The sequence below is a fragment of the Mus caroli genome, unplaced genomic scaffold (genome assembly GCF_978045245.1).
Source record: "Mus caroli unplaced genomic scaffold, Mus_caroli_1 scaffold_17, whole genome shotgun sequence".
In the NCBI taxonomy this organism is placed as follows: Eukaryota; Metazoa; Chordata; class Mammalia; order Rodentia; family Muridae; genus Mus; species Mus caroli.
Window position 1 is genome coordinate 11245547 of NW_028227272.1, and position 21122 is coordinate 11266668.

General features: G+C 48.1%; 1 protein-coding gene across 2 annotated transcripts in view; it reads left to right on the forward strand.

Annotated features, from left to right (window-relative positions):
- Abcc1 (ATP binding cassette subfamily C member 1 (ABCC1 blood group)) overlaps positions 1 to 21122 on the forward strand; it is a 100886-nt gene that overhangs the window by 69108 nt on the left and 10656 nt on the right. For both annotated transcript variants that reach the window (XM_021184472.2, XM_029470501.2), the window contains exons 16-23: positions 1955 to 2081; positions 3915 to 4091; positions 6095 to 6262; positions 7018 to 7201; positions 16554 to 16635; positions 17401 to 17533; positions 18163 to 18373; positions 19345 to 19655. In XM_021184472.2, coding sequence (XP_021040131.1) covers positions 1955 to 2081; positions 3915 to 4091; positions 6095 to 6262; positions 7018 to 7201; positions 16554 to 16635; positions 17401 to 17533; positions 18163 to 18373; positions 19345 to 19655 — 1393 coding nt within the window. The remainder of the gene's footprint in view (positions 1 to 1954; positions 2082 to 3914; positions 4092 to 6094; positions 6263 to 7017; positions 7202 to 16553; positions 16636 to 17400; positions 17534 to 18162; positions 18374 to 19344; positions 19656 to 21122) is intronic.

A 21122-nucleotide genomic window follows, 5' to 3' on the forward strand; every position in this document is an offset into this window, starting at 1 on the left:
GATCCAGGGTCTCAGGGGCCTGTAGAGCTCTGCTGTCACTGGGACTGGACTGGTGCCAATCTCCTTAAGGAATCCAAAACACAAGGCCAGTGGAACCTTTTTGGAACCACATTTGTTATTTGTGCCCCTAAGCAGTTGACATGGCAACTTGCCTGCTGTATTTTATCAGGCTCAGTACAGACTGTTCAGAGAAAGGAGTCTCTCCCTTTCTGCTTCCACTAACTACTCAGAGTGTAAAGGTCTTTCTTAGGGCTAACTTAAATCCTGCCTCCTTTATTAGTAATGCTTTTCTCTTTCCTGTGCCAATACTCCACTGCCCACATCTTTCTGGCATCAGAACTCCTGGTCCTTTGATTTGCCACTTTGAATCTCCAGTCTTTTCTGTTTATCCTTTGACTCCCTTAGCCTGTAAGAATATCTTGGCATCCCCTAGAAGAAGGGAGGAACTGCTTCCCTGGGTGTTCTGCGTAGGGTGGTCCCATGGCATTGCCCCTCACAAATGCAGCACAAAAGACTCAACAGCAATGAGTGTTTCAGGGGCTAGCGAGGGGACTCAATAAGTAAAGATCCAAATGTGGTCCTTAGAATCCCTGTGACAAAAGCTAGGCATGGTGACACTGTGTAATCCCAGCATCGGGGAAACAGGAAGATTCCTGGGCTCAGTAGCCTGTTAGGTGAGTTCTAGGCCAGTGACAGACCTTGTCTTTAAAAAACAAGATGGATGGTACCTGAGAAATGACACCTGAGTTTTCCCTCTACCTTGCACTCCTATGTGCATACACAGAAGAATCAAACAGTTGATCCATATAGTTAGCCAGCTTTGAAACCAGTACCCAAGGAAGGGACCCTGCTTGCGGGCCTGGGATGCCCATGTGGCTGGCTGGTCTGGGCACGGAGACCAGTGTGCTGAGCTGTCAGCTGCAGAAGCAGCAGTGTTACACATGATGACAAGCCACTGTGGCTGTAGAGCCTACAGCTCTATTTCTTCTTCTTCTTCTTCTTCTTCTTTTTTTTTTCTTTTGAGATAGAGCCTTACTATGCCATCTTGACTAGCTTGTAACTCATGCAGACCATGCTGGCCTCGAACTTACACAGATTCACCAGCCTCTGTCACCTGTCTCCTAAGTGGTGAGATTGAAGGTGTGCACCACCACTTCTGTTCGTTAGCAGGCCATTGCAAAGCTGAGTATGGTGGTGTACACCTGTAATCTCAGCACTTGGGATGCAGAGGCAGGAGGAGCGGGAGTGGTGGATCAACCTTGCTTACATAGTGAGTTGGCAGTTAGCATGGGCTATGTGAGACCTTACCTGGGGTGGGGAGTGGAAGGTTCTGGGGAGATGGCTTAGTCAATAAAGTGATTGCTGTGCAAGATGAGGACCTGGATGTAGCAGTATGTGCTTCAGATCCGTGGAACTTACTGCCTAACCATCCCAGTATATTTGAAAAACTCTAGGCTAGTATAGACCTTGTCTCAAGAAAACTACAAGGCAGACAGAGCCTGAGGATTAGTGTTGACCTCTGGCCACCCCAAGTATACATACATGTACACAAACATAAAGACAACAGTTGATAAGGCCGTCTGGAACTCAGCTCTGGTCTCTCTGTGCAGCCCCTCAGTCTTTTGAATCTTTTTCCAGGCCTGGCCTGTTACCCTGGTCTTCTGTCTTCTGAATTTTCTCAGCCAAGTTGTCATTGGGGACAAAGTGTTGTGGTGTCAGATAGGTGAATACGCTCTATCAGTTCTCTTGGGTGACATGTGGCAAGCCCCTGGGCTCTGTGCTGCCTGGGCTTTGTGATATATTTACATCGGGCCCCTGAGGTCATGGCCCTCTTTGCCCCACAGCCTTGGAGGTCTTTAGGCATTGACTAGCAAAGCCAGTGGCCAAGGGCCACCTTTGGCAGGGAGGGTATAGGACATTTTGTTATTTCAGGCTCCTCATTGTGTCCTTGCAGCATCACCTTCTCCATTCCTGAAGGAGCCCTTGTGGCCGTGGTGGGCCAGGTAGGCTGCGGGAAGTCATCTCTGCTGTCAGCCCTGCTGGCTGAGATGGACAAGGTGGAGGGACATGTGACTCTCAAGGTAGGATGGGGACCAGGATGGGGAGCGATGGTCTGGGAGGAAGGCTCAGCCCAGTGTCTCTTACAAACTGTCAAAAGAAGCAGCCATCTCGGCTCATCTAGGAAAGCAAGGTTTCAGTGACAGCCACTTCTTTCTTTGCTCAGTGCCTTGGCTAGTGTGACATGTGATAGCTGCTCAGTAAACAGGCTGTGAATGCTTAGATGTACTGCCGAGGAGTGGTTGTTCATGGCTCCTGCCTTCCTTCTGAATTTGGTTTATTTCACTTCACATGATCTCCAGCCCCAACCATTTTCCTGTTTTCCTGGCTGAATAATATACGAGCGTGTGCGTGTGCGTGTGCGTGTGCGTGTGTGTGTGTGTGTGTGTGTGTGTGTGTGTGTGTGTGTGTGTTGAAAGCAGAAAGGGCTGTTTGAGGGAGGAAGAAACCAAGAAAGGGAGAGGCACAATGGTGAATATGACCAAAATACAATGATGCATCTGCCTGAAAATGTCGGACAGAGGGAAGGAGGGGTGAAGACTCTGGAGGATATCCCAGCATCCTGTCAAGGAAGGCTCCCCAACCCCCGCTCTCACTTCATCCTGTGGTCTCTGGATAGAACCTTCTGGCTTCTTTCTTTTGAATCTTGTGAATAGGGCATAACTTCAGTACTGATTGATGTGGCTGGAATAATCTCAGAACCTGGTGTAAGAAACGCATTTTAAATCCTTAGTGTTACTTGAATTCTTAATATGGGCCTGGAGGGAAAGCGTGTGGCTTTAGCAATTCAAGGCCCAGCATGCTCTGAGCTGAGCTAAACTTTCCGTGAGTTGACAGCTGCTGTGAAAATGAGTCTCTTGGGGCTTTTCTACAAGTGCTTTATTCCCTTGGAGGCCTTTGCCTGCTACGTAAATAAGATCCAGAGTGTCACCAGCAGCCTCTGGAGCAGCTGGGGATAAAAAAACACAATACAACCCCAGCTATTTTACTTCAGCCAGCTTGTGCCAGATGTGTTTGCCTGGACCTGCCTGCCATTTGCATCTCCTTCCCCTGAGAACTCAAGTGTGGGGATGTGGCCTGTGTCACTGTTTGATTTCAGTCCTTCCCCTTGCTGGTTCAGTGCTCTTTTGAAGTAAGTGAGCAGCATCTGGGTCCAGGCAGATAGCTGCTGCTTCAGGATGTGCCCGTTTGTTTCTTCCAACATGCCCAAGGTTGACAAAGGGAAATTGTCACTAGATCCATGCTGCAGTCTGTTTCATAGTTCCTGGGTTCCTACCATCCCAGGCACTGGTGCTCTGTGTCCAAGAACTATTTATAGCTGGTGATTTCAGAAAGTATATTGAAAGCGTTAATTTTCCCCAGTGTCTTGGTAGACATGGCCTATGGCTGAATATTTTTTGAGCCTTACAATTGAGGTGTCCTGACACTTGAGGCTCATAGAAACTGGAATGTTTAAATAGCAATTTGGTCTTTTTTTCTGAGATTTTAAATACAGATTTAGGTCGTTGATTTCTATTCCTGTAGTTTAGAATCCTTTGTGGCTCTCTATCACCTTTTTTTTTTTTTTGGATAAAGGTGGGCATGACACTAGCCATGTGTGAACTAATCCCCGACGCCTGCTTTCCTGCCTGTCCTACTGTCCCATGAGTTGTCCTTGACCAGTCAAGCTGGCCTTTCTGTCCCTTAAAGGAGTTGGATTCATTTGTTCCTTGTCTGTGTTGTTCCAGTGGATCAGTGCCCTTCTTTCTTCTTATTCTGGCTGTGTGTGTTTTGGGAAGTTGGTTCTTTTCACAGGCAGATGTCTGCTGTTGTCTTTTTATCAAGTCTGTCCTTCTTTTCCATTGCCTGCCACACAGGGCTCCGTGGCCTACGTGCCCCAGCAGGCCTGGATTCAGAATGACTCCCTCCGAGAGAACATACTGTTTGGGCACCCCCTGCAGGAAAATTACTACAAGGCAGTTATGGAAGCCTGTGCCCTTCTTCCGGATTTGGAAATCCTGCCCAGTGGGGACCGCACAGAGATTGGTGAGAAGGTGAGTGTGACATGGGTACAGCTGGCAGCATCAGCTGCTGCTGTGTGACAAACTTTGTTAGGACGGCCAGTGAGTGGATGGTCAGGGACCTGCTGTCTCTAGCCTGTGGCTAAGCTCCTTTTGCCATGCTATGTAAGTCTGGCCAGGGTATCCACCATATGGCTCTTGGTGCTGTGGTCTTAGTTGAGGTGTCAGTCGCCATCTAAGTGGGAGCCTCTCACATGGCGATGTAGAGTCTAAGAGAATAAAAGCCAAAGGTGTGCTGTGCTTTGCCACATACTGTGCCACCCGCAGGACAAGACAATAGAAATGACTTCCTTTGTCACAGTGTACCTAGGGATGTGCATACGAGTGATGATGGGGACGGCTCTAGACTAGCTGGCACCCACTTCTCTCTGCTGCCATACTAACATTTTTAACCTAAGTCATCTGCATGGTAGCTCTTGAGGGGTTTGCTCTGATCCCTAATGCACTGCTGAGGAAAGGGAGGCGCAGGGAGGCCAGCAGACTTGCTTGATGCTGAGTCCCATGGGAAAGAGATTCTTAAGTCCCTCCTGTCACCTGTTCTGTTGCCACTATGGAAGAGGGACGAGACTCCCAGCCCATTTGCTCTGGTGCAAGTGATTATCTTGGGTATGTGCTGGAAGTGCAGCCACGCCCAATGTCAGGGACCTCTTGGGAGAGCTGAGTTTGTCTGTTCCTAGTCTCCAGCCAAGGATCTTCTCCCCAGCTTGCTTATTTGATGCATGGTGTCTTTACTTGGCATGGACCTGGAGATCCTTTGGGTTGGCTAGGGCCCTTGTTTAAGTAGGTTGGAGGTGCCAAGCAAATCGAAGGGTCTAAGTATTATGTGGGATCTAAGGCAGGATTGTCAGGGTCTTCAAAACAGGCTGGGGGTTGGTGGCAGCCTGCCTATCAGCCTTTCCCGTTTTGTTAATGCTGGGATCTAGCACTTGGAGATACCTGACTGTCCCCTTCAAGTCTCAGTGCCAGAGTTTGAAGGGAGTCAAGGGTTGGCTGATTTTGTCTACTTCAGTTCAATATGCAGGGACTAAAGGGACCTTTTTTAGCTGGGCCTTTCATCCCAGAATGCAGGAAGCTGAGGCAGGAGAATAGGTAACCAGCAAGATCCCATCTCAAAATAACATACAAAAAATGGATAGCAGTGTGGCTTAATGGTAGAATACTTGTTTAGTATGGGCAAAGACCCCGAGCCCCATCCCTAGCTCTGCCTATATATGTGTCTATGTATATCATATGTATATGTATATCATATGTATATGTATATTATATGTATATGTATATATGGGAGCTGGCTACTAGGATCAGTCTTGGCACAGATTGGGACAGTTTACTCAGTAGGTGTCACTGGGCATTTGAGCTGTACATGGCCACAGTGTTGGTCCCTCATTGTTGGAAGTTGGTTGCTGCTGCTCAGTGCTGAACCCTTCCTCTGTGAGTGAAGTGCTCTGGGTGCCGCCAGCTTCACTCTGTGACTTTAATAGGAATGGTAGCTCATGGTGAAGCTCACCACAGAACACTAACAGCAACAGTAGCTGTGTCAGCTACTGCCTAATAATATAATAGGAATACAAATAATACTATCTTTGTCATCCACACTGTGTCTTCTATAGACTCTTCTATAGGCTGATGAGTTTTAAGATACCATTAGCTGCCTGCTTCCTCTTCTTTTTGTGGCACTACAGAGCCCGGGACAGGCTGGGCTCATGTTCTGTAACTGAGCTGCACCCGCAGCCCTTCTTTTACTTTTCAGTTGAGATGTCGCCCAGGCTGACTTTGAACTTGCCATCTTCCTGTCTCCTCAGGCTCTGAGCAGCTGGACTGATAGACGTGCCAGCAGGCCTGACTGTCTACTTCCTTCCCCTGAGTATGTGCTGGGGGCCAGGTGTCCCAGGCAGCAGCTCTTCTGTCCCCATTCTTGTTTTGTATGGTTCTGGGGTCCTGGGGATCCCAAGAAACCCACTCTCCCCCTGTCTTCCTAGGGTGTGAACCTGTCAGGGGGCCAGAAGCAGCGTGTGAGCCTGGCCCGGGCTGTGTACTCTAACTCTGACATCTACCTCTTTGATGACCCCCTCTCGGCTGTGGATGCACATGTTGGGAAGCACATCTTTGAGAAGGTGGTTGGTCCCATGGGCCTACTGAAGAACAAGGTATTCTCCCAGGGCCAGGACGTCAGTTGATTGGCAGTGTGGCCTTGGACAAGTCTTTGATCCTTGGGCTTGCTTTCATGCTTCCTCTGTGTGTGTGTGCGTGTGTGTGTGTTAGCCCAGCACTGAGGAGGCTGAGATGGAAGAGTTAGGCTAGCCTGGCCTATACAGCAAGAACTTACCTTAAAAGACAAGGGCTTGGGATGCAGCCTTGTAGTAGGGTGCCTGCCTAGTGTGCAGAGGCTTTGAATTTAGTCCCCAGTACTGCAAACACACAATGGGCTCTAATGCAGGTAGTGTGGTGGCCTTACTATTCCCTCATCCACACTCTTGGTAGTTTCTGTCTCCCTCTTAGAGGTTCCTTCCCAAATAGTCTTCTCAACTCTGCATTAGTATTCTCTCTACACTGTCTTCCCCTTATCCCAATACTGCTTCCATGCCTGTGGTTCATTTTGTCTTTATCCCTGGAGACCAGGCAGGGCTCTGCTCTCTTTGTACCCTGCTGCTCCTCCTGTGGAGAGAGTGAGAGAGAGTGTGTGTGTGAGTGTGTGTGTGTGTGTGTGTGGGGGGGGGTGGTGGGGAGGAAGGGAGGGAGAGAGGAGGAGGGAGAGAGGGAGAGAGAGAATATATGAATGGGTGTGCGTGTGCCCACAGCCTTTGGACCTGAACCATGCCCTGAGATACTCCTAATCTCAACGGTGGTGTGACAGTGTCTCCTCCATGGTGCTGATGGGGCCAGGTCTATGTTTTACCCATAGACACGGATCCTGGTCACCCATGGTATCAGCTACCTGCCCCAAGTGGATGTCATCATTGTCATGAGTGGCGGCAAGATCTCAGAGATGGGTTCTTATCAGGAGCTGCTAGACCGGGATGGGGCCTTCGCTGAGTTCCTGCGCACCTATGCCAACGCTGAGCAGGACCTGGCCTCGGAGGATGACAGTAAGAATGGCAGGGAACTTACAGGAGCTGGCTCTGATCATCATAGCTGCTTATGGGAGGGTCTTACCTGGGCTCTAGGGGTGCAGTTCATGAGGGTATTGGGTGAGAAGCACATTGGGTTTCTGGAGACCAAAAGGTCAGTTTAACCTTGCAGGTCAGGTAGAGGGGATTCTCAGCACTTGACACCCAGGTTCACAGGGTCAGGTTTTGGTTTTATGACCTCAAGATGAGTCTCCATTCTTACTCTGAAGGACTTTCTCTTGTGGGCTTTCGGTTCTTCAGTGGCTAAAATGTAGATAAAAATATATTTTGTCTATTCCTAAGTGGGCTGAGTACTAGTGACAGCCATGGTGTAGCTTAGGATGCACGAGGCTCACAGGAGATGGCCTAATGCGGAGTGTGAACGCTCATGGTTGGCATGTTCTTCAGAGCTTTGTGGCCTGGAGCCCTTACTTTAGACTGTCTGACCTATGTCTGTCTCCTCCCTCACCCCTACCCACATAGAACAATGTGACAGCAGGGCTACCTGGCATGTGCTGGCCATTAGTGTAGTCTTGGGCATCTGGGATGTCCTGAGTGTTTGATAGCCATAGCTGTACTGCTCCTTTGACACAGAACACCACAGATCAGACCATTGCAGCCACCTCACCTACTGTCCTGGGGTTCTGCTGTTGGCCTGAACTTTAGGTGCTAGTTGAATCTGTCCCTGCAGACCTTGTTGCTGGGGGACTTAGGAAGCAAATGCCAGGCTCCAGCAGCCTGGGTCCCTCCGTCAGTGGCTGGTGAGTTGGGGACCATTAGGTAGCCTCTTATTCTATTAGTCACACAGGCTTTCTCAGAGGACCCTCTGGTTACCTGCGTCTTGGGAGCAGTGGCTTCAGTTGACATGCACGGAGATGATGCCAGCCAGCGTCTGCTTTGCAGCCCACAGGGACACACACCCCTTTGATCTGGGCATCTTGCTTTAGTTACAGCTATTGTAAAATGTCTGAAACTTGTTTGACAGCTTCCCACCTAGCTATTACCTCTCTGGGACCTGTCTGTTTTCCCACATGTCCCCAGACAGATCTCAGGTAGATGGCCCTCAGATGGAGCTACAGGGCCACTCCCATTGTACAGTTTCCCAGAAGTAAAACTCTCATAAAAGTCAATGAATGGACATCCTGCAAATAGCAGCCTACAGTCTCAAGACTGGCCTGTGAGCTTGGTGTCACTAAGAAAAAGCTGTTTGCTGGCCACTCACCTGGCCATGTGAGCATGTATGGAACACCTACTGTATATGAAGTACTTATGCTTTCTTAGCCCATATTGTATACCCTCTATTGAAAGCAATTCCTATGTCAGAGCTTTGAGCCTGGGAGTTGGCTCTAGAGTGTGGGCTGTGCTGTGCTCAGGTCTCTCTGTTTATCTTCACGTCTCTCACTTTTCCATCCATCTGATCTTCCTGCCAGAGCTGGGATTATAGGCATGCACCACCTCCGTGCCTGGCTCACAGCCACGTTTTTGTGGAGAAAGGAGTGAAGTGGGAGTTGGGCTGCCTAGCTGAAGGGTGACACATCTTGGGTTTAGTAATCTTTCTGAAGATCCCGTCTCAGACATTGTAATAGTCTCTGGGGGTGAGGTCTTTATATGGCATTTATAAGGGGAAACACACAGTTTAGGTATGGTGACAAAATAACATAACCCCCCCCCCCCCGGTTGACCTTAAAATGTAGAAGCAGAAGATGGATTCATCAGACCACGGATTCAGCATAGGCATTGGGAGCCTAAGGAGATGCTAGGCATGGGGAAGAGGCAACCCAGAGACTCTGTAGGCATATGCAAAGGCTTCAGGACCAGCTTGTTTTAAGAAATGAACAGGAGGCTACAGTGGTAGCTATTGAATCAGGGTAGGAGATAGGAAATGAGACAGTGAGGTGCTCACCCAGAAGGGCCTTGAAGGAGTCGGTTTGAATTTCATTCTAAATTTAGTAGGGAACTCTTCCTACTTATTTTTTGTTTTAAGTGTATGTATGTGTGTGTGTGAATATGAATAGACTGTGCAGGTGCCTGCGGAGACCAGAGGGAGTCAGATCCTCTGGTCATAGACAGTTGTGAGCTGATGTGTAGGTGCTGAGAATCAAATCCTGGGCCTCTGCAAGATCAGCAAGTGCTCTTAACCACCAAGCCACCTCTCTTGGCCAAGTGGGGAAACTCTTGAATCCTTGAATGTCAGAGAAGAAACATCTGTCTAAGGACACAAAGTGGCTGGCGGCAGGGCAGGTCTCATGTTTGGTCTCTTGTTAGGGGATTGGGACTCATTTCCATGTCAGCATTAGGGTATTACCAGTGGCTCCTTGAAGTTTTTTTCTCCCCAGTAGGGAACAGAACTGCTGGAGGTTGAGGAAGGGTCTCACTTTGTAGTCTTGGATGGCTTGGAACTTTCCCTGTAGATCAGGTGGGCCTTAAATTAAAACAAAACAAAACAAAACAAAACAAAACAAAACACCTTCAAAGTGGTAGGATTAAAGACATATTCCACTATGCCTTGCATATCATAGTGGTTTTTAATAGATGTCATATTAAGATGCCAGGATTACAACCTCTAATCACAGCACTTGAGGCGAAGGCAGGTAGATTACTAGGAGTTTAAGAGAAAAGCTTTATTGAGCTGTAATTCAGTACCAACCTTATGTCCCCATTGGATTTGTGTCAACTGGTGTTTGTTAACATACTGTCTTGTAACCACAGTGATTAACTTTAGAACATTCTGGTCACTTCAAAGGAAAACCAAGAGTCCGCATCCCTTGGTAGGCACTCCTGTACTCATATCCAGTCTTCTCTGATCTTTTCATGCCTGCAATATGAAAAGTTCATGTTTTCTGGCTGAGTCAAGCCTTACATTCTCAAGGCTTGTCTGCATTGCAGCCATACCTCCTTCCAAGGCTGCGCAATTTTCCATTGTACTGCACTGTATGATAGACTTAGAGCTTGCTCATCTAGGGAGGTAGGGGCAGGGATTGCTTCTGCTTGTTGACTGTGCTAATTATTGTTCTGTTCTCTAGTGTTCCGAAAGAAAAGCTGCAGTACTGTAATCCCTGCAGCTGGGAGGCTGATGGAGGACTCTGAGTTTAAGTTAGTGTGTGCTGGAGACATAGTGAGGCTGTGTCTTGAGGAGGAGGGGCTACGTCTTATTTTTTGCCTGTGTGATGGCCTGCATTCTTGTTAGTCTTCCTATCTGATTGGAATGAGTTTTTTTTCCCACATGTTCATGTCCTTGTGGTTGCAAAGGTCTGCCCTAAGTCTGGTCTATTTGTTCTCAGGCAGAATTGTCCTTATCTCTTAGCTCAAGTGATGGATTGTGGGCAGTCTTCTCTGTTACTGTACTTCACTTCACCCTTCCTTCCTTTCTCTCTCTCTCTCTCTCTCTCTCTCTCTCTCTCTCTCTCTCTCTTTTTCTTTCTTTTCTTCCTTTTCTTCCCTCCCTCCCTCCCTTCATTTTTAGATTTATTTATTTGTTTGTTTGTTTATTATATGTAACTACACTCTAGCTGTCTCCATACGTTCCAGAAGAGGGTGTCAGATCCCATTACAGATAGTTGTGAGCCACCATGTGGTTGCTGGATTTGAACTCAGGACCTTTGGAAGAGCAGTCAGTGCTCTTACCTGCTGAGCCATCTCACCAGCTCTCACTTCACCATTTCTAACTTGATGTGTAAGGTTATTCCTGAAATCCTGTTTGTGAAGGAAGTCTGTCTGTCTCTCTTCTTGTCCTCACACCAACCGTGAGGGTCTTTTGTACACATCATGGAGGACTGTGTGTGTTTTAGTTGCCTTTTTTATATTAAAAAAATAGTTCTGTGTTTAGTGTGTGTGTGCGCACACATGTATGTATGTGTCACACTCAGAGGACAAATTTTAGGGCTTCAAACTCAGGTCTTCAGGCTTGGCAGCAAGCACTTTTATTCACTAACCCTCTCCTTGACCCCAGTTTCTTATTTTCTATGAATGTCACTTTGTTTGGCAGTGAAAATACCTCATTCCTAGTCCAATGGTGGGTTCATTTCCCCAGTTCAGCTACCCAGCCTCCTGCTAGGTGTGATATGGACTTGTCTCTGTCTTACCCAGCCCAGGCAGGAGGATTGCAGGTTTGAAGACAGCCTAGGCTCCTGTTTCTTGCCCTGGACATTACTCTAAGCAGCAGATGCAGAAAGCTCCCTGTGCGGGGCACAGCTCCCTCAGCAGCTGCCTGTCTTCCTCACACCTGGAGAGGTTGGGAATGACACTGGGGGTGCTGAAATCGTACAGGTCTGTTTTGGGGGGAAAATGAGGAATCCACTAAGGGGCAATTGAGCTGTCCCCTCAAAGGAGGCTAGTCCACTGAACTCAGGAGGACTTCTGAAGCCTTCTTGAGTACAGGAACTATTGGTGACTCTTTGGTGCCTGCTTAAGGATGGCAGGTGAGCACAGCCAAGCAGTACCTGTGGTGTAGTGGGGACAGTGCCTGGCTTGTAGAGTCAGTGACCTTAACAGTGCTAGGAGAGACTCCAGGGATGTTTTGTGACTTTCATGTGTTAATGTGTTCATTTTAAAAATACTGGGACTGGTAAAGGACTGGGATGGTAGTTCAGTGGGCAAGCAAGCATATTTGCTCCAGTGAGATCTGAGTTAGACTCCCCATCACCACTTGTGTGTCTGTCAGAGATCCCTGTGCAAATAGAGCCATAAAAACATCTGACCAGAAGAGCCAAGCTTGTTTGCCCATTTCCCTCAGGTTTTGCAGCAAACATTGTACATAGACTCTGAGGGCAAGATGTGGCCGCTGTGGCTCCTAGAGGCATTGGAGGGTCAGTTCCACTTCCTCACTGGTTGTCACTTGTCAGTTATATACATCTCTCATCAGCTGTATTGACTAGTGCCCCTTTCCAGTGTTGTCCTGGTATACTAGGAGCTGGGAGTAGAATGGCAGATAAAACCCAGTGTGTATTCTAGACTCTGGCAGGAGAGACAGACTAAATTACAAAGAATGTCATGGTGCTACCTGCATCCGTGAAGGAGACTGAGGGACAGAGAGCAACACCCAGTGAAAAGGTCCCACGCTGCCCAGAGGAGGTGTCCAGGACACATCTGAGCGGAGTGGTTTTATCTGACCTTTGTGTTGATCCTCATGCAGCTGGCCCAGTGGAAAAGTTTGTGGGGAAGGATTCATCCGCCTCCTACTGTCACTCCTTCCTGAGCCTGTAGTCTGTCATCTTTCCCCCGACTGCAGCACTTTCCAGGCCCATCCCCCCAACAGTGTGGGGATGGAACTCAGGGCTTTCTTTGCTTGTGCCAAGCCAATGCTCTGAGCTATACCTGCTCTCCTTTTTCTTTTACTGCCCAAGCTGGAGGCCAAATCCAGACCCTGGTGCAGGTTGGGCAAAACCTGTAACTGAACTGTAACCCCAGCTCTTCCTTTCCTTTTCATGTTGAGATGTTGTCCAGGCTTGACTTGAACTTGCCATCCTCTTGACTCAGTTTCCAGAGTAGTTGGAACTGTAAGTCTGTGCACCGTGTTCGGCGTTCCTGCTTTCTTGATGATTCAGCATAATTGGGGCTTTTGGAGAAAGGTTCGAGTCGGGGCTCCACCAGGCCCAGGTGGGAAGGTGATGCTGAAGCCCAGGTTACCTACTCCGTCTCCCAGGTGGGTTGAGTAGGAACACAAAGAAGGCACAGCTCTCCAAATCTCATGACGGTGGAGTGGTCCTGAGGAAGATCATTAGCCTCTGGGCTATGGTGCTGGGCTGTAGGCTTCTGAGACAATAGTCACTGTTGCTAGTGCTTGGTGGGAATCTGGGATGAACAAATTTCATTTTAAGGTTTTGTGGTGACTCTGGGATGTATTTCCAGATCCAGGCTTGCTTAAGTGACCCTGGCCAGCATACTGCTCAGAGGTCATGGTGGGAAATGCTGGGTACGCAGCAGAAAGATAGGGAAAAGACAGGGTTCAAAAGCTGTTTAATATATTTCTGGGCATGAAGGATGATGCAGGTGACTTTGGGAGTAGAGGAGGAGTGTTATGGTTTGTATATGCTCTGTCCAGGAAGTGCCACTATCAGAAGGTGTGGTCCTGTTGGAGTAGGTGTGTCACTGTGGGTGTGGGCAACGAGCCCCTCATCCTAGCTGTCTGGAAGCCAGTATTCTGCTAGCAGCCTTCAGATTAAGATGTAGAGCTCTCAGCTCCTACTGTACCATGCCTGCCTGGATGTTGCCATGTTCCCACCTTGATGATAATGGACTGAACTTCTGAACCTGTAAGCCAGCCCCAATTAAATGTTGTCCTTATAAGAGTTGCCTTGGTCATGGTGTCTGTTCACAGCAGTAAAACCCTAACTAAGACAAGATTTTGCTGCAGCAAAATCTGATAGCTGTACTGCAGCCCCCACTTTCTCTTATATGTAGCAGTGTGGGGTTGAGGTTCAGACCGAGGGCTCTTAGACAGGCAACAAAACCTACTCAACCTATTTTAAACAAAGAGTTGTATAGCTAACCAGTCAGTCAGAGACCTAGAGATGGAGTGGAACTGAGGCCTCTAGGCAGAGCCTGCTAGGGCAGAGGAATGGAGTGGTCCTTGGTTTTATGACCACTGACGGTCATAAGAGTCTCAAGAGAGGGATTCTGGCAAGCACTGCCTGGGCAAGGGAACACTGGGTAACAGGAGAGGTGAGCAAGATCTCAGATTCCTTCTTGCACAGTTGAGCCACAAGAAGATCCAGGTGTATCATCAACCCTTGGACACCTGGTAGGTGGAGAAGGAGCCACTACAGAAGTTCTTCTGGAGCCACTGAGGCAGGGGCAGGAAGGATAGGGAGTGTACCATGCATGATTGTACATGCTTATGTCTGGGAAGTCTTGCTTATTATCTTTTAGCCTAGTAACATGGCTGTTTTGGGGTTTGTGGCTTTTTTTTCTTTTTCTTTTTTGTTTTTTTTTTGTTTTTTGAGATAGAGTTTCTCTGTGTAGCCCTGGCTGTCCTGGAACTCACTCTGTAGACTAGGCTGGCCTCGACCTCAGAAATCCGCCTGCCTCTGCCTCCCAAGTGCTGGGATTAAAGGCGTGCGCCAACTCGCAGTGGCTGGGTTATGGAGATAAAAGTGAGTGAGTGAGGCACTGCCTTAAAAGTGTGAGGACCTGATTCTGATCACCAGGACCCATGTAAAACATCAGGTGTGTGTGTGCTTATAAACTCAGCACTAGACAAGTGGAGGTAGGCAGGTCCTGGGTCTCACTGGCCCAACAGTCTTCCCTACTCACTGACCCCAGGATGGGGGAGTCCCTGTCTCAGAATTCAAATTGGACAGGACCCAAGAAACAGCGAGCGCTGAGATGTTGTAACCTTTGTCCATGTGCATACACATTGAAATGTCTTGGTGTATTTTTAAAATTATTTTATTGGGTTCTAATACCTCTACCTTCCAACCCTTATTTTACTCTAATTTCTTCTAACCCCTCAACATTAGGTAGGAGAGAAAGAGGGGAAAGAGGGCCTAGGCTTCTCGGCTACTTCCTGCTGATTAGGAGCAAGTTCAGTCTTCGGCGCCACAATATCCAGTAGTTTTACAAACCAGCAATTTAGCAATCCACCAATAGCAAACTTAACTGGGACAGGTGTGTGTGTGTGTGTGGCAGTGGCAACAACAGCAATTGCTGCCTTCTTATGAGCCCCTCCTACCCCTCTTGGAGCTCTAGCATTTATTCCCTCTCCAGAGCCCCTAGAATTAAACTATTTGCATCTGGCAAAAATTATGTCCCTCCTAGAGCACAAGTCAATCATAGTTATGGCTGTGGACAAACTGAAGCAGCCCCATGTTCCACACCTGGGGTTAAAACAAAAACGTATTTGTAGAACATAACTGGGTTTTAAAAGAAGCCAAACATCTTACTACAGACATGTCTGCTCACAAGATAACATACTAAAATAAATACAGACACTGATCTTCAAACAGTTGTGCTTACAAGACAGCATACTAAAGTAAACATAGACATTGATGTTCATGGTCATGTTTAAAGGAGTGAGTCTTATCCCAGCCAGGTCTAGAATTACCTGGAACACATTTATAGATGTTCGTACAAGCAGAACCTCGTGATGTCACCTCAGCCTCGGCTTCATAGGAGGGTCAGCCGCATTCCCATTTAGAGGCTTTTGCATTTCCTCAGGGCACACAGCTAAGTGAAAGCTCAATTCCACAGTCCTGGATTCTTGACTGCTGGAACAGAATCTCTGTAAGGATCCAGGCAGGATCCTGCTGTATCTGCTCAGAGCCACTCCCACCTCAGAGTGATTCTTTGTTACCTAAGACTGACTCAGCTTGGAGCCCTACCCCATCCCAAGAACTCTCCTGGGACCCTCATCCCTCTAGCCTGCCTGTAGCTCTCAGGACTGTCATGAGGGAGCCTGGCTCTGCATTTGGTGTTGGTCTGTGTGTCATTCTTTTGAGTCCCCAGCTTTTATTTGTGAGCAGCCTTTGTCTTGCACACACACACACACACACACACACACACACACTCTCCTGCTGCAGTCCTGGATACCTTAATTGTCTCTGTCTTCTGTTAATATGAAAGAATGGAGGAGACAGTGTAGGGTGGAAATCCAGATTAGTGGCTGTTGCGTGGGAGGCACAGTGGTGCCCCTAATCACCATCAAGTGGCATTTAGTTCTGACCTCGTTGACACCTAGTAGATCCTTCTGTGATTAGCAGCTGAGTCCCGTGTGGTCTCACCAGTTGTTCAAACATCAAAACCCTCTTACTGGAGACATGGGTGTTGTATCAGGCCTCCTTCCTCAGACTCTGGGCATCGCCTGTGTAATTGGCGGGTGTGAGCTCTGGCACTAAGGGCCTCTGGGCCTTTGCCTATGGTGGATGCCATTGTCACAATGGTTGACATTTGTTTGTTTTGGAGACAGGGTCTCAACATGTAACCCAGGTTGGTTTTTAGCTTTCAATCTTCCCTTTTCCTGTGACAGCCGATATCACATGGGAGCAGAGCTTGTGTTAAGCGGTTACTGGGTGCTTAGAGTCCAGGGCTCTCCCCGCCTCTCCTCCCTGCCTTGGCTCCAGCATCTCTCCAGGAACCTGAACTTGCTTATGGGTGATTGTATTTCACCCATGGCTCATGGTGCTGCCTGCCCCAGCTAAACAGTCAGTAGAGCCTTTCACCTTCCTGGGGTCCTGAGGTTTAGATGGATCTCAGCACAATACAATTTTGTCTTCCCAAGCTCCCTGGTAGCCAGAGTCGCAGTTGTCTCTTGTGGAAGTGACTGGGTTCCTGGCCTTTTGTTTGTCCTTGCCCAGCTCTTGATGCCACATCCTTCCCTCTGCCTGTCTTCTGTCAGGTGTCAGTGGTTCAGGGAAGGAGTCAAAGCCGGTGGAAAATGGGATGCTGGTGACAGACACTGTAGGAAAGCACCTGCAGAGGTAAGCACTGTGTGTGTGTGTGTGTGTGTGTGTGTGTGTGTTTGTGTGCCCGGCCCTGAGTTGCTCCTTCTTGGATCTGTGGGATCCAAGAAGGGACTGGTGGACTTTCACTCTACCACCATAGCTCCCAGGAATTTGGAATTCCTGTCTATTCTGCCTGCCTCATCACCCTTCGAGAGCCTTCCCAGGAAGGACCAGCACTGACCTATAACTCATTCAGGCCTGCCCTTGAATTGTGTGTTCCTGCTTCTGAAACTTGCCCCCCGCCCCCATATGATTTGTTTCTTAGCTGATACAGGGTTTGACATATGTTGGGTTTTGTGAGCTGGCATATGATCTCAGACAGTCCACTAGTGGTGATACTGCTTTGGGAACTAGGCACGTTTGTTGGCCTACAGTCTCCTGGGCTCTAGCTTGCTGCTAGCCTGTTCCGATCCACATCAGACAGACAGAGGCTTACCAGTTCTGCAGCTCTAGAGATGCCCAGCTCAGACTTCAGCCAGTGCTGAGCCAGTGACCCTAAGCTTTATCTATGCTGCTTTTCAGAAGACTGCTTTGGTTTAGTTTGAGATTCCTTTCCTTTCCTTTCCTTTCCTTTCCTTTCCTTTCCTTTCCTTTCCTTTCCTTTCTTTTCCTTTCCTTCACCACAGCAGCTCCCATTCGTGACATACACATCCCTGTCCCTGGAAACACAGGAGCACAAGTATGTGTGAGCTTGCACTCCCTAAGGTTCTTTGACTGGCATCCTACTCTCCTTGGTAACAGGCATCTCAGCAACTCGTCTTGCCACAGTGGAGATACTAGCCAGCAGCACAGCAGCACAGCCGAACTGCAGAAGGCTGGAGCTAAGGAGGAGACGTGGAAGCTAATGGAAGCAGACAAGGCCCAGACAGGGCAGGTGAGTGAGGCACAGTGCACAATGATTTGCTTGGTATGTGTATCTCATAGCAAGCCTCTCAGAGCCCAGGGTCACAGACACTAAGTAACTTTTGCTGGAGTTGGGATCTGAGCTGCTGAATCCATGTTGGTACTTGAGTCTCATGTCTACCTGACTGTGAGCAGCCTGGACTATTGAATGAGACCATCCAGGTCCCAGGGCAGCTGCAACCACCTCTGCATTTTTGTCACCTCCCCAAATGTATTGTGCTCTCTCATACCTCAGGGCCTTTACACCTGGAAGGTTACCCCTTCCCTTTTTGTTTTCCATTCACCGCTGGTAAACTCTTCAACATTACTTCCTCAGGGAAAACCTCCCGGGACCTACTCACCTGGGCACTTGCGTGGTGTTCTGTGCCTCTTATGGACCTTACATATTTCAGTGGGTGATTGATGACAGGGCATTAGCCTGTTCAGGTGCTTGACTGGACGCTCTGTGGGAGGCAGAAAACCTGGCTTTGCCACTGCTGGCTGATATCATTAACTAATGGAGTGATAGGGTCTTGAGGGTCTGGGAACAGGAGGGATGGCTGGGCTGTGAGGAATCACGAAGGAATAGCTAACCTTATGCTAATATTCTATGGGTCCTAGGTGCAGCTGTCAGTGTATTGGAACTACATGAAGGCCATTGGCCTCTTCATCACCTTCTTGAGTGTCTTCCTTTTCCTGTGCAACCATGTATCTGCACTGGCCTCTAACTATTGGCTGAGCCTCTGGACAGATGACCCCCCTGTTGTCAATGGGACTCAGGCGAACAGGAATTTTCGGCTGAGTGTCTATGGGGCCTTGGGCATCTTGCAAGGTGTGTCTGAGATTGCTTCATTCTTAATTTCATAACTGACTTTCCAAGTCCTCAGAGAATTTACATCCCCAAACTGAGCCAGACTGAACCCATCACAAGATAGACCCTGAAATGCTTGCTGAATTCATACCTACCTTCTCTCCCTCCCAGTCCTCTCTTCAAAGAGCCCCACAGCTCAAGCCACATGGCTAATTACTGGTTGAGCTGGCATTAAATGAAACAGCCCAGAGTGTGTGATCTTGTTGAAGGTCTGTGCGCTCATTAAAACTGCTTTGTATACATGTCCTTTCCCTATCCTTGATTCACTGGTGCGGGCAGTGAGTCTGTTCACTTTGTGTGCTTCTCCTGTATCTAGCATGATGCTGGGGAAGCACTTAGTACTGACTATAGCTCAGAACTGAGTATCACTTTCCCCATTTTACAGATGAGATAACATGAGAGGGCCAGATGACAAGGTTGGCAGCACCAGTTCCAGAGCCCCACCTTTGCCTTGTTCCTGGTGAAAGAGGCTCAAATAGAAGTCCCAGAAAGAATTCTGTGGACTGTGGACTGTGGAATGCAGGCTGTTTGGAGGGACTACAGATGTTTCCTGGTCTCTGAGGTAGCTTGGGAACAAGCCCTCAGATCAGGTGTGATGCCTTGAGTTTCTCTATAACACCCCCATCCCCACAGAGCCAGGAACTGCTGCAGCCTTTATAGTATAGTTGAGAAAAAGCAGAGAACAGAGAGGATATTTTCCCAGGTTCACATAGCATCAGCATCTGCTATTAGAGCTATGTTGCCTGGTACAGAAACTGCTAGCCATGGGAAATGATTTGAATTTTAGTTCATTAGAACTAAATTTTAGTTCATTAGTTCATTAGAATTAAAGGAAAATTCAGTTTTTCAAAAGTTCTAACACTGTCACTGGCTGTGACAGCCTTCAGATCACTCTCCTACGTCCCACACTTACATCTCTATTGCTATCCTAGGTGTATCAATATTTGGCTACTCCATGGCTGTGTCCATTGGGGGCATCTTTGCCTCCCGTCGCCTGCACCTGGACCTGCTATACAATGTTCTGCGATCACCCATGAGTTTCTTCGAGCGTACACCCAGTGGGAACCTAGTGAACCGATTCTCCAAGGAGCTGGATACAGTGGACTCCATGATCCCGCAGGTCATCAAGATGTTCATGGGTTCACTCTTCAGTGTCATTGGAGCTGTCATCATCATCCTACTGGCCACGCCCATTGCCGCAGTCATCATCCCGCCCTTGGGTCTGGTTTACTTCTTTGTGCAGGTGAGCCTCAGCCTGGTGAGAATGTGACCATGGCACTCAGCTCTGCTCTTGTGTGTTGTGAATACTTAAGTGGGCTGCTTTTAGCTTGCAGTAGCTAGGTGTGATCACTTCCATCAGTGTCACTCTTTTGAGCTGTATATTAAGGGGAAAGCTCACAGCTGTCAAGGCAGTTGTTACTAGACTGAATGACTAAATTCTCCAGTGGTGACATGAAAAACAGCAGCCTCATCAGGAGGGTGGATGTTGATGCTCACAGCAGATTAGGATGCAGCTCGTTTTGAGACTGGTGTTGTCCCATGGGTCAGTCAACACCCTAGGTTATTCTTGCTGCCATTAACACCTTCCTTTTAGTTTAGCTCTGCTTTGCTGTCTTCACATAAATCTTCAATCTTTAAACTAGTCTCATGGTTCAAAATGCTTATCATATCTGTTATGTGTGTAGCTCCGATCCTGAGATTGACAGCAGGGACCTATGGCCACTGGATCAGAATTTAAGTCCTCAAGTCATCAAGCACAGTTATGTGACCGTTGCTATTTGCAAGGGAGGGCAGGGGACATTCTGGTTTTCAGCTACCAGTTTCCATCAGGAGAAGGGCAGCTGTTCTGGTTCATGTCTTGTCTCCTCTGTAGAAACCACTTTTTCTTTGCCTATGTGTACTTTCTTGGGTCAATTCTGTGTAGATTACATACTCAGGTAACAGGTGAATGGGTAGAGACTCAGCTGGCAAGCTACGAGTGGGACCGGGGTGTGTGGTTTTGAGTCATGGGCTCAGAGCTTTAGCTGGAGCATAGTCATTCATAAGTTTGGGTGTTAAGGTTGTTGGGGAATAATGGCAATGTAAACACCTGCTGACCCCTGTTTGTCTTACCAGCACTCAGGGAGCTGAGGCAGGAGGATGGAGAGTTCAAAGCTACATAGCAAGACTTTGTCTCAAAAACAAAACAAAAAATTAAAAATACCAAATAGTGAGTTTTTGTCACATAGGGTCTAGGGACCTTGGTACTGCCATCCCATACCTGGACCCCATCACACTGCAGGTTAAAGATCTTACCATAGAGAAAGATCAAATTGCCGGGCGTGGTGGTGCACGCCTTTAATCCCAGCACTCGGGAGGCATAGGCACGCGGATTTCTGAGGTCGAGGCCAGCCTGGTCCTACAAATCGAGTTCCAGGACAGCCACAGCTATACAGAGAATCCCTGTCTCGAAAAAACAACAAACAAACAAACAAACAAACAAAAAAAGATCAAAATGTAGGGAAAAAGTCCATTTCCTGGACTTCTCTGGTAGCTTCTTTAAATCATTGCCAGCTGTTTACTAGAATATCTTGATTGCATTTACCAAAATGTGGTAAATGGCCTCATGGCTGCCTGGAAAGCTTCCTGAAGTCTCTAGTTTAGAACAGGCACAACGTAGCACTAGAAACTAGAAATAGTGTGACCTCAGGGCCCCATGGAGGAGTAATGT